Raw genomic sequence first — 13,956 nt, forward strand, 5'->3', positions numbered from 1 at the left:
TTCTCTATGGGTGTACTATTCACTTCTTAAGAATTAAATTACCAACCTGGGATAATATTGTTATTGAAGGTCCATGTTAACTTGGGCAATGGAATACCAGTTGCTTTACAGTTTAATCGTAGCTGTTCTCCTTTATTTAATGACACATCTCCAGGAAGTTCAGTAAAAGTGGGGAGAACATGCACAGTCAGGCTGATGGTGTGTGTGTCTTCACCTGCAGCATTGTTAGCAATGCAGGTATAGGTGCCAGAATCCTCTGGCTTAAAGAAAGAAAAATCATACGGCTTAAAATTACATAATCTTACGTTATACTACATATAATACATACATTTACATAGCTTGGTCCCCAAAGGAGCACTCTTCTTTAAAGACAGTTTATATTTCCATCTTGTAGTCTGAACAATCTGGCTAGCTTTTAAATAATTTATAATAATTTAAAATGTATAAGAATTTAAACAAAAGCCCATACCTTATAGAACTATAGAATTTATAATAATAAGATCTCAGAAAACTTTAAAGTTTATTAAACATCAACTGCCGTACTGCAATGTACAAATAAAGAGCAAATAGTCCCAAAGGCTGTTAGACTCTTGACAGCATAGTTGGCTTTCTGGGTAATGTGGCACCAAAGTCCACCAAAATTATCAAAGGAAATGGCAAGAGTAAGGGCAATAACACCTGCAATTCCAAAATTTCACTTGCTAAATCCAGCTCTTGGCACTCACTTTATTAGATGTATTGGCAGCATTTGACACAATTCTGGCTTCCTTCTTTTTAAAACCATGTCTTCACTTGGCTTCCAGGACACCCCATTCCCCTAGTTTCCTTCCTACTTCACTGGTTGCTCCTTTTCCATCTCCTTTTGCTGGCTTCCCCTCCACATTAATGTCTTTACGTTGGTATGTGAGAGGGCTCAGTCTTAGTCCTCTTTTCTTCTGTATCTGCACTCACGTCTCTGGTGATCTCATCCAGTCTTATGGCTTTAAATATCATCTACCTACTGATGAGTAACAGAATGTCCAGCCCAGATCTTTCTTCCAAATTCCAACTACATTGAACTTTTCATTCCAACTCTCTGCTTAGATGTCTAAAAGACATCTCAAACTCATGTCCAAAACTGAACTCCCCATTTCCCCTTCCTGTTCTATCTGCAGCCTTCACACCATCTCAGTTGATGGCTACTTTGTTCTTCCAGTTGTTCATGCCTTTGTTCTCAGACATTTGAGTTATCCTTTACCCTTTTCTTTTTCAGACTCTACTTGCAATCTAGCTAGGAAATCCTAGCTTCAAAGTATGTGCAAAATCCAATCACTTCTCACCCCTTCTCTGCTAATGTTCAGTTTTTAAAATTAATTTTTATTGGAGTATGGTTGCTTTACAATTCTGTGTTAGCCTCAACTGCACAACAAAATGAATCAGCCATATGCATACAGATATCCCTTCCCTTTTGGACCTCCCTCCCATTTAGGTTACCACAGTGCACTAGGTGTGTTCCCTGTGCTGTACAGAATGTTTCCATCAGTTGTCCATTTTACACATAGTATCTGGATAAAGAAGATGTGGTACATATACACAATGGAATATTACTCAGCCATAAAATGGAATGAAATTGGGTCAGAGACATGGATTGACCTAATGTTCAGCTTTGAGTCCTATAATCTCTCCTCTGCCTCCCAACCATCTTCCCAACTGGTCTTTTCTGTTTCTATCCTTCCTTGCCTCCCTACCATGTATTCTCATGGAATAGGAGGAGGAGGAAGAGGAGTGGGGGGAAGGGGGAGGAGGAGCCAATGCAATATTGCAAAAACATAAGGCAGACAACATTGTTCCCCTGCTCAAAACCTGTAATAGATTCTGATTTTACTCAGAGTAAAATGCAAAATTGTTATGACCTACAAGACACTACATGTATCTGGCTTTCATTTTTCTGACTTCTTTCTCCCTCTTTTCATTCTTTTTCTTCTTTGCTTTCACTGGCCTTCTGTTTCTCAAGTACATCAGACATGTTCCTACCTTACATTCTTGCATTCTTTGCACCCACCTTAATTTCTTTGCCCCCAAAATCTGGGGGAGGAGCATCCCAGTTTTCTCTGCCTGGGATGCTCCTCTTCCAGATATTTGCTTAGCTAACTCACTTCCTTCAAATTTTGCTCAAAATGTCTCCTTCCCAAAGGACATTTACTCTGACTATGCTATTTAAAAATGTAACCTGTACTCCTCCAACTTCTGATCCCCTTTACCCTGCTCTTCTTTTATTTTTCATACCAGTAGTTTTCTTTTGGCAACTGGTATGAAACAATACATTGTTTATTTTTATTTGTTATTGTCTATCTCCCTCCTCTAGAAATAAACTCCATGAGGGCAAGGATCTGTGATTCTTTTGTTCCCTGATGTATTTATTCCCAGTGCCTAAATCAGTGTGATCACACTGATAAATAAATATTTGTTGAATTAATGACTGAATGCTTCTGACTGCGTTAAGGTCCATATTACAGACTTTTTCTTCTTTTTAAAAAGTTTAAGAATATATATTTTTGCATTGAAGCATCAAAAAACTGATTGGAAATGCAGCATAAAATTGTAATTACTCATTATAGATATAATCTAAATTTGGTTGGTTGTATACTAATTTTTCTAAGGGCAAACAGGAATAAATCATATTCCATGTAAAGGTCTCCCCACTCTGACACCATTTAGCTATTCTTAAAATTCCCCAGTTATAAAAACTTAAGTTTAAAATCAAGGATTTTATGGAAGTAAAGCTTTTGAAAATCTGGATTGTACATATTATTCACATATAGACTTCTTATCATTTGTGCCCTTCATCCAGTTTTTATAAGCTACCTTATTGTTGATATATTTCTTAATGTATCTGAGTCACTGTCTCACTAAAAGTCTAAACTTTTCTTACTTAATTTCTTCAGTTCTAAGAGTGATTAAGGGGCCTAATTCAACATTCTTGAACCTGGGAGGAATCCCTACTGGAGATATTTACCAGCTTAAACAAACAAACAAGCAAACAAATTTATCCTTATTTTATCAATTCTAAAACTCATAGTTTTAACTTTTAATATCTCTGAATTTGGGATACAACTTAAAAACTGATGATCTTCTCTAGTTTACTTGACTATATATTTTTTCTTAGTGGCACATAAAATATTGGTACATCTTAGAATTGATGGAAACTTAGATTTGAATAAATACAATTTCTACTAGCACATGAGACAGAGTTAAGCTATCACTAGAGCTATTTATCTGGTAATTCCAGGAGTCTGGCTAAAGGCTGAAATTATACTGCGAAGTAAATGTGATCAATTTTATCATTTAAATTTGTTCAAATTTAATTCTATGAAGACTTTGTAAGGAAATTTAGGCACTTTGAAGGGTAATGAAAAGGAATAAGATAGGCACAAAAGCTCTGAAAGTGATTCACATTTTAATCATGTTTCATATTTAGTACCAAGTGTTGATACTCTCAAACCACATGATAATTTTTTTAAAAGTCATGTGGTATGCATAGATACAGATTCCTCTTCAAGTGGGCTCACACTGAAAAACTGAGATGCTTTCCACAGCTACAATTTTGCAGACTGGCAAAGTACCACCTAAGAATATTCAAAAACCCCAGCTTGCACTGATCCCTAAGACTAAGAGTTATTTAAAAACCTGAAAAGAGCAAAAAGCCTGCTTTTTGTATTTGCTTAATAATACATCAGACATTTTTACATCTCTACTCTTCTAACCATCCTCATGTATCGTTACAAACATGGAATATAACAGAGGCTTAGAATTTTTCCTGATAAACACAGATTTCCACAAAAATAAAATAATTTTAAAAGAAGGCCACTTATGAGTTCTCACGATATGCTAAATACTATTCTCGGGGACATAAAATGAAATATGTGTAAAATTAATTTTTTGACCTGAATTTATAAGAGTACTTTCTTTCCTTTCATTATTAAAAAATACATTTCCAAGCTAAGTCACTAAATGTAAAAAGGTGAATTAATAATCTGGCTTAATGTATCTATTCGTGTCTATTAAACTTACCACAACATTTTCCAGAATGAGCTCCCCATAGGGTTCGACAGTGTGTTTTCCTAACAAGTTAGCCAAAAGAACATTGTCTTTTTTCCAGTTAATTGCTGGTGTGGGGATTCCATCAGCCACGCATGGAAGAACGGCTTGTGAATTCTCATTGACCGTGTAATGTACTTCTGTACTTTGAATTCTAGGTGGTACTATGAAGAGTTTAAAAATGATAGGTATTCAGGATGTTGAATTCAATAATATCTTTATTCACACTGAAAATTAACACACAATAGACTTTCTTGAGGGTAACTTGCTAGAAATACTAACAAAATTTATCAAGCCATTTACTTGTTTGTTACTACGAAAGCAATCCATATTTTTGATGTTAGCAAGAATTCGAATGCATCTGTACTTGTTGAATATCAGTTTCTGAAAAAATGACATAGAACTGGTGAGAAATATTTAGATTTTATTTGACTTCCTGACTTTTCCTTACTTGAGTTTCTTTTGCTTATTGCAGTGAAGTAAAATAAACAAGAGCAACTAAAATAAAAAATGCTTCTATAGTTGTATAATTGCTAGATTTGTATCAGAGATATTGTGAGGATAGACTAATAAAAGTCCCTAGTTAAAAACACTGTAAAATACTCACCCCATATTAAATATCAAAAAGTGCTAAAGAAAAAAATATTTATTGCAGTATTTCACATGTGTTAAAACAAATGCAAATAAAACCGGTGAAGACATTTAATTCAGTTTTTATACTGTCACAGAGAAATTTTTACAGTGATTTCATAATTCTGTGCAAATACTGCCTTTGCCTCAAATTTTTTTGAAATAGAATTTAGGCAATATAGAAAGGACAATTGACTATTTCAGGGTACTAACAAATACTTTAGTGAACTTGGAACTAAGATATTCACTTCTAAAAGAAAGGCTTAAAAAATATTAAGAATACTTGGCTCAAAAAGTAAAAATAGAGATTGGTTCAAGATGGCAGAGTAGAAGGACATGCTCTCACTCCCTCTTTCAAGAACACTGGAATCACAACTAACTGCTGAACAGTCATTGACAGGAAAACACTGGAACTCACCAAAAAAGATACCCCACATGCAAAGACAAAGGAGAAGCTGAAATGAGACGGCAGGCAGGGCGCTATCACAATAAAATCAAATCCCATAACCGCTGGTGGGTGACTCACAAACTGCAAAACAACTATACCACAGAAGTCCACCCAGTGGAGAGAAGGTTCTGAGCCCCGTGTCAGGCTTCCCAACCTGGGGGTCCGGCAACGGGAGGAATTCCTAGAGAATCAGACTGTGAAGGCTAGCGAGGTTTGATTGCAGGACTTTGACAGGACTGGGGGAAAAAGAGACTCCACTCTTGGAGGGCACACACAAGTAGTGTGCACATCGGGACCCAGGGGAAGCAGCAGTGACCCCACAGGAGACTGAACTGCTAGTGGTGGAGGGTCTCCTGTAGAGGCGGGGGTCAGCTGTGGCTCACCAAGGGACAAGGACACTGGCAGCAGAAGTTCTGGGAAGTACTCCTTGGCGTGAACCCTCCCAGAGTCCACCATAAGCCCCACCAAAGAGCCCAGATAGGCTCCAGTGTTGGGTCGTCTCAGACCAAAAAACCAACAGGGAGGGAACCCAGCCCCACCCATCAGCAGAGAAGCAGGTTAAAGATTTATTGAGCTCTACCAACCACCAGTCCCTCCTATCAGGAAACTTCCACAAGCCTCTTAGATAGCCTCATCCACAAGAGGGAAGACAGCAGAAGCAAGAAGAATTGCAATCCTGCAGCCTGTGGAATAAAAACCACATTCACAGAAAGATAGACAGATGAAAAGGCAGAGGGCTATGTACCAGATGAAGGAACAAGATAAAACCCCAGAAAAACAACTAACTGAAATGGAGATAGGCAATCTTCCAGAAAAAGAATTCAGAATAATGATAGTGAAGATGATCCAGGACCTTGAAAAAGAATGGAGGCAAAGATTGAGAAGATGCAAGAAATGTTTAACAAAGACCTAGAAGAATCAAAGAACAAACAAACAGAGATGAACAATACAATAACTGAAATGAAAACTACACTAGAAGGAATCAATAGCAGAATAACTGAGGCAGAAGAACGGATAAGTGACCTGGAAGACAGAATGGTGGAATTCACTGCTGCTGAACACAATAAAGAAAAAAGAATGAAAAGAACTGAAGACAGCCTAAGAGACCTCTGGGACAACATTAAACGCAACAACACTCACATTATAGGGGTCCCAAAAGGAGAAGAGAAAGGGAAAGGACCCGAGAAAATATTTGAAGAGATTATAGTCGAAAATTTCCCTAACATGGAAAAGGAAATAGCCACCCAAGTCCAGGAACTGCAGAGAGTGCCATACAGGATAAAGCCAAGGAGAAACATGCCAAGACACATAGTAATTGGCAAAAGTTAAAGTCAAAGAAAAATTATTGAAAGCAGCAAGGGAAAAATGAAAAATAACATACAAGGGAACTCCCATAAGGCTAACAGCTGATTTCTCAGCAGAAACTCTACAAGCCAAAAGGGAGTGGCATGATATACTTAAAGTGATGAAAGGGAAGAACCAGAACCATGATTACTCTACCTGGCAAGGATCTCATTCACATTCAATGGAGAAATCAAAAGCTTTACAGACAAGCAAGAGCTAAGAAAATTCAGCACCACAAAACCAGCTCTACAACAAATGATAAAGGAACTTCTCTAAGTGGGAAACACAAGAGAAGAAAAGGACCTATGAAAACAAACCCAAAACAATTAAGAAAATGGTAATAGGAACATACATATCGACAATTGCCTTAAAAGTGAATGGATTAAATGCTCCCACCAACAGACACAGGCTTGCTGAATGGATACAAAAACAAGACCCATATATATGCTGTCTACAAGAGACCCACATCAGACCTAGGGACACATACAGACTGAAAGTGAGGGGATGGAAAAAGGTATTCCATGTAAATGGAAATCAAAAGAAAGCTGGAATAGCAATATTCATATCAGATAAAATAGACTTTAAAATAAAGAATGTTACAAGAGACAAGGAAGGACACTACATAATGATCAAGGGGTCAATCCAAGAAGAAGACATAACAACTATAAATATATATGCACCCAAAATAGGAGCACCTCAATACATAAGGCAAATGCAAACAGCTCTAAAAAAGGAAATCAAAAGTAACACAATAACAGTGGGGGACTTTAACACCTCATTTACACCAAAGGACAATCATCCGAACAGAAAATTAATAAGGAAACACAAGCTTTAAATGACACAACAGACCAAGTAGATTTAATTGATATTCATAGGACTTTCCATCCAAAAACAGTAGATTACACTTTCTTCTCAAGTGCACATGGAATATTCTCCAGGATACATCACACCTTGGGTCACAAATAAAGCCTCAGTAAATTTAAGAAAATTGAAATCATATCAAGCATCTTTTCTGACCACAACGCTATGAGATTTGAAATCAATTACAGGGAAAAAAAATGTAAAAAAACACAAACACATGGAGGCTAAACAATACATTACTAAATAACCAAGAGATCACTGAAGAAATCAAAGAGGAAATGAAAAAATACCAAGAGACAAATGACAGTGAAAACACGATGATCCAAAACCTATGGGATGCAGCAAAAGCAGTTCTAAGAGAGAAGTTTATAACTATACAAGCCTACCTCAAGAAACATCTCAAATAAACAATCTAACCTTACACCTAAAGGACCTAGAGAAACAAGAACAAATAAAACCCAAAGTTAGCAGAAGGAAAGAAATCATAAAGATCAGGTCAGAAATAAATGAAATAGAAGCAAAGAAAACAATAGCAAAGATCAATAAAACCATAAGCTGGTTCTTTGAGAAGATAAACAAAATTGATAAACCATTACCCAGACTCATCAAGAAAAAGAGGGAGAGGACTCAAATCAATAAAATTAGAAATGAAAAAGGAGAAGTTACAATAGACACCGCAGAAATAGAAAGCATCTTAAGAAACTACTACAAGCAACTCTATGCCAATAAAATGGACAACCTGGAAGAAATGGACAAATCCTTAGAAAGGTATAACCTTCCAAGACTGAACCAGGAAGAAATAGAAAATATGAACAGACCAACCACAAGTAATGAAATTGAAACTGTGATTAAAAATCTTCCAAAAAACAAAAGTCCAGGACCAGATGGCTTCACAGGTGAATTCTATCAAACATTTAGAGAAGAGATAACACCCATCCTTCTCAAACTCTTCCAAAAAATTGCAGAGGAAGGAACACACCCAAACTCATTCTATGAGGCCACCATCACCCTGATACCAAAACCAAAGACACTACAAAAAAGGAAATTACAGACCAATATCACTGATGAATATAGATGCAAAAATCCTCAACAAAATACTAGCAAACAGAATCCAACAACGCATTAAAAGGATCATACACCATGATCAAGTGAGATTATCCGAGAGATGCACTGATTCTTCAATATATGCAAATCAATCAATGTGATACACCATATTAACAAACTGAAGAATAAAAACAATATGATCATCTCAATAGATGCAGAAAAAGCTTTTGACAAAATTCAACACCCATTTATGATAAAAAGTCTCCAGAAAGTGGGGATAGAGGAAACCTACTTCAACATAGTAAAGGCCATATATGACAAACCCACAGCAAACATCATTCTCAATGGTGAAAAACTGAAAGCATTTCCTCTAAGATCAGGAATAAGACAAGGATGTCCACTCTCACCACTGTTATTCAATATAGTTTTGGACAGCCATGGCAATCAGAGAAGAATAAGAAATAAAAGGAATACACACTGGAAAAGAAGAAGTAAAATTGTCACTGTTTGCAGATGACATGATACTATACATAGAGAATCCTAAAGATGCCACCAGAAAACTGCTAGAGCTAATCAATGAATTTGGTAAAGTTGCAGGATACAAAATTAACACACAGAAATCTCTTGCATTCTTATACACTAATGATGAAAAATCTGAAAGAGAAATTAAGGAAACACTCCCATTTACCACTGCAAGAAAAAGAATAAAATACCTAGGAATAAACCTACCTAGGGAGACAAAACACCTGTATGCAGAAAACCATAAGGCACTGATGAAAGAAATTAAAGATGATACCAACAGATGGAGAGATATACCATGTTCTTGGATTGGAAGAATCAATATTGTGAAAATGACTATATTACCGAAAGCAATCTACAGATTCAATGCAATCCCTATCAAATTACCAATGGCATTTTTTACAAAACTAGAACAAAAAATCTTAAAATTTGTATGGAGACACAAAAGACTGCAAATAGCCAAAGCAGATTTGAGGGAAAAAAACAGAGCTGGAGGAATCAGACTCCCTGACTTCTGACTGTACTACAAAGCTACAGTAATCAAGACAGTATGGTACTGGCACAAAAACAGACATATAGATCAATGGAACAGGATAGAAAGCCCAGAAATAAACCCATGCACCTATGGTCAACTAACCTATCACAAAGGAGGCAAGGATATACAATGGAGAAGAGACGGTCCCTTCAATAAGTGGTGCTGGGAAAACTGGACAGCTACATGTAAAATAATGAAATTAGAACACTCCCTAACACCATACACACAAAAAAACTCAAAATGGATTAGAGACCTAAATGTTAACACCGAACACTATAAAACTGTTTGAGGAAAGCATAGGAAGAACACTCTTTGACATAAATCACAGCAAGATCTTTTTTGATCCAACTCCTAGAGTAATGGAAATAAAAACAAAAATAAACACATGGGACCTAATGAAACTTCAAAGCTTTTGCACAGCAAAGGAAACCATAAACAAGATGAAAAGACAACCCTCAGTATGGGAAAAAAAAATCTGTAAATGAATCATCGGACAAAGGATTAATCTCCAAAATATATAAACAGCTCATGCAACTCAATATTAAAAATACAAACAACCCAGTACAAAAATGGGCAGAAGACCTAAATAGACATTTCTCCAAAGAAGACATACAGATGGCCAAGAAGCTCATGAAAAGCTGCTCAACATTACTAATTATTAGAGAAATGCAAATCAAAACTACAGTGAGGTATCCCCTCACACCAGTTAGAATGGGCATCATCAGAAAATCTATAAACAACAAATGATGGAGAGGGTGTGGAGAAAAGGGAACCCTCTTGCACTGTTGGTGGGAATGTAAATTGATATAGCCACTATGGAGAATAGTATGGAGGCTCCTTAAAGAACTAAAAATAGAATTACCGTATGATCCAGCAATCCCACTACTGGGCATATACTCAGAGAAAACCATAATTCAGAAAGACACACGCACCCCAATGTTCACTGAAGCACTGTTTACAATAGCCAGGTCATGGAAGCAACCTAAATGCCCATCGAGAGACGAATGGATAAAGAAGATGTGGTATATATATACAATGGGACATTACTCAGCCATAAAAAGGAACAAAATTGGGTCATTTGTAGAGATGTGGATTCATCTAGAGACTGTCATACAGAGTGAAGTAAGTCAGAAAGAGAAAAACAAATATTGTATATTAACGCATATATGTGGGAACCTAGAAAATGGTACAGATGAACCAGTTTGCAGAGCAGAAATTGAGACGCAGAAGTAGAGAAAAAAAGTATGGACATCAAGGGGGGAAACCTGCAGGGGGGTGGTGGTGGTGCTGTGATGAATTGGGCGACTGGGATTGACATGTATACAGTGATGTGTATAAAATGGATGACTAATAAGAAAAAAAACAAAAAAGTAAAAATACACTCCCCTCCCAAAACAATAAATTTTGGAATTATTCAAATACATTGCTGAGAAATGGATCAATCTTAATGACATTTTTTAGGACAATTGGTTTCGGCAAAAATTATTTTTTTATGATTATATGAGTAAATATACAAAGATTATGTGAATGATTATATGCATAAACAATAGATAGTACGGAAAATCAAAAATCTATTTTGCTGAATGGTATGTCACAAATATTCATTTTTCATTAATGTATGCTGTATTTTTATTATCTCCTTTATCCTGGTTTCCTTGGAGTTTATACTTCAACTTTTCTAATGGTTACAAAGTTGCAGCATTAGTACATTTACTTAAATTCTTTCTTTTTCAAAATGAAAATTTTAAGGCTGTGACTTTATATTTGATTATAGTTTGGCCACACATCATACATTTTGATATGTGGTGTCCTTATTTTTTATTATTTTCTAAATAATCTGAAAATACAACCATATTCTTTGACCTACTTGTTGACTAGAATGGTATTTTTTAATTTAACTGGGGTTGGGGTTTTGGCATTAAAAGTTCATTACACATTTCTAGCTTTATTGCGTTGTGGGCAGGAATTGTTGCCTATACTTTTAAATTATTATTAACAATTTCTTTGTTGTTTAGTATATGGTCAATTTTGGTAAATTTTCTACAAACCCTTGAAAGAAGGAATATTATTCACTTGAAACTAAAGGACTAATGTGTATTAATTAGTTCAATTATATTAACTGAAAGCAGGTATAAAACTGTACAAAATTCAAATACACCTGAAAGATAAAAAACAGCTTTCACAAATTTTTTATAAAGGGAAAAAGTAGAAACTCATCATTAAAACAAGAGTTACCTCTGAAAATAGTAGTTGGAAACAGTTTAATTTACTTATTGTTTCTTACCACTGATATTAATAGGTATTCTACCTTTAGTCTTAAAAGTATACAATTAAAAAAATTACAAAATAACAACTAAAATATTTCAATGCTGATCTTTAGGTATTTTGTTAGTTGTCTGAATGCAAAGGAAAAAATGGTATTTTTTCTATTATTCAAATATACCTGTAAATATTTTGCTACATACTTTAAAATAATGAATCAAATAGATCTCCAATTCTCATTAGATTCACATTACATTTATAATGTAGGTCACATGGTGATTAGTTTTGAGCCAAGATGACTTGCAACTTGAAAAGTAAAGCAGAAGAATAACAAAACAAATGGACTCCTCATAAGCCAAATTAAAGATCCCAATAATTGCAATATGAGGGGATTGGCAACACATTGATTATCCTGGCTTTATTAATAAAATCTCTTTGTCACACACATATGTGCACAGACGAATAAACATAGCCTACCAAAATCATATTTGAAGGGCAAGTGTACCTACATACCACATGAACACACACACTCCACTCTTCATTACTGTTTTACATTGTTTTGATTTTCATCGTATTTTTTTCCTGGTGTTTTTTTTTCTTTGCCATGGTAATGTAGCACACTGAAATGATTTATGCTAAACAACCTACCATGGACAGTGAGCTTGGTGCTCGTGCTGCTTGATCCTGCCACATTAGCTGCTGTGCATGTGTACTGGCCAGCATCACTAGGCTGAGCAAATGCTATTTGCAGAGCTCCGGAGCTGAGGATGCGCTGGCGGATTGATTCCATAATTACATGCCCATCTTTATGCCACGTAATGTCAGGTGGTGGGAGGCCATCTGCCTCACAGGGTAGCATGATGGGCTTATCCACAACAATGATATATTCCTTAGGATGGGGGCTAATGACTGGAGGAACTAAAAGATACAAGGTGTGAATGTTATCTTAAAAGCAGGAATGTACCATTTACACACTACAATATTACTCTAGCAAAGTGAAGTCACATTGACAAGAAACAAAGCCCTGACTTTACCATATCATCACCAAAGGATTGCTATAGCTTGTTTGTGTTGGAAAAGAAAATTCACTGAACCCATTGTAGAAAATTATTCTCTATCTAGTTAACAAATATAAATGATAATCAATTTTAAATAAGGATATAAACATGTACTCATGAGGGATTTCATGTCTAGAAAACTTAGACTGTGTTGACAGAGGTATTTTCTTTAACATACATGTATTGTGATTCATCAGCTACTTAAAACTTCCAAAATAGACCCCTTCAAGGTTTGGAAATTGTTCACCTGCTCAAAGATCCTTTTATTCATGCGTTTCCTACAGTGCTTATGATCTCATATACAGTGGCCACATTTAACAAGGCATTTTGTTAATGAATAAAGGAATAAAGGAGTAGAATATGGAAAAGAATTACAATTAACCCTTGAACAACGCAGGGGTTAGGGATGACGACCCTGTGTGCTACCGAAAATCTGAATATAACTTATAGTTGGCCCTCTGTGTCCTTGTCTCCTCTGTATCTGTGGTTTTGCATCTGCAGATTCAACCAACCTTGGATTGTACAGTAATGTAGTATTTACTACTGAAAAAAAATCCATGTATAAGTGGACCTGCACGGTTCAAACCGTGTTGGTCAAGGGTTGACAGTATATAGATAGAACTCTTTGCACTTCTTCAGAAAATGGTGGAAGGGCTTATGATTAGGATTTCTCTTCCTAGTGTTTACAATAGATTCCTAGTGTTTACAATAGATTACACTAAGGATATTCTACTGAGCTTTTCTTACCCTTTCCTGCCTTGGGGCTATTGCACATGCTGCCCTCTCTTCCTTGGACACTCTGCTACTTTTACATGGCTCATCCTAGCTCATCATTCAGGTCTCAGCTCCAGTGGTACCTGCCTCAGCTCCAATAGTATCCCCCCACCTCCACCAAGTAGTTGTTAAAGCTTACTTTAACCACTAGTGTAAAGTGGTCCCCACATTTTCCCATTTTGGAATATTGAAATGCTGTTAGTTGTTCAAAGTGTTTCTTTTTCTTTTTTGAAAAAAAGTGTTTCTTTTTTTATATCAATAGTTTTAATCAATTAGTGAAGGAAAAAACCCTCACTAATTCTTTTCTATGATCTCAGTGTTGCCAAAACCAATGAATATTTCTTGGTCATCATACTAACCGACCTTTTGTTTGCATTAAAAAATCCGTCTACTTCCTTCTTGAA

General features: G+C 35.9%; 1 protein-coding gene across 1 annotated transcript in view; it reads right to left on the minus strand.

Annotated features, from left to right (window-relative positions):
- HMCN1 (hemicentin 1) overlaps window positions 1-13,956 on the minus strand; it is a gene marked incomplete at its 3' end in the record, with an annotated part of 531,222 nt that overhangs the window by 86,288 nt on the left and 430,978 nt on the right. The window contains exons 81-83 of the mRNA XM_079726768.1: window positions 12,369-12,638; window positions 4,051-4,241; window positions 47-260 (exon numbers count right to left, since the gene is read on the minus strand). Coding sequence (XP_079582894.1) covers window positions 47-260; window positions 4,051-4,241; window positions 12,369-12,638 — 675 coding nt within the window. The remainder of the gene's footprint in view (window positions 1-46; window positions 261-4,050; window positions 4,242-12,368; window positions 12,639-13,956) is intronic.

This window comes from Hyperoodon ampullatus (genome assembly GCF_949752795.1).
Source record: "Hyperoodon ampullatus genome assembly, chromosome: 2".
NCBI classification, from domain to species: domain Eukaryota; kingdom Metazoa; phylum Chordata; class Mammalia; order Artiodactyla; family Ziphiidae; genus Hyperoodon; species Hyperoodon ampullatus.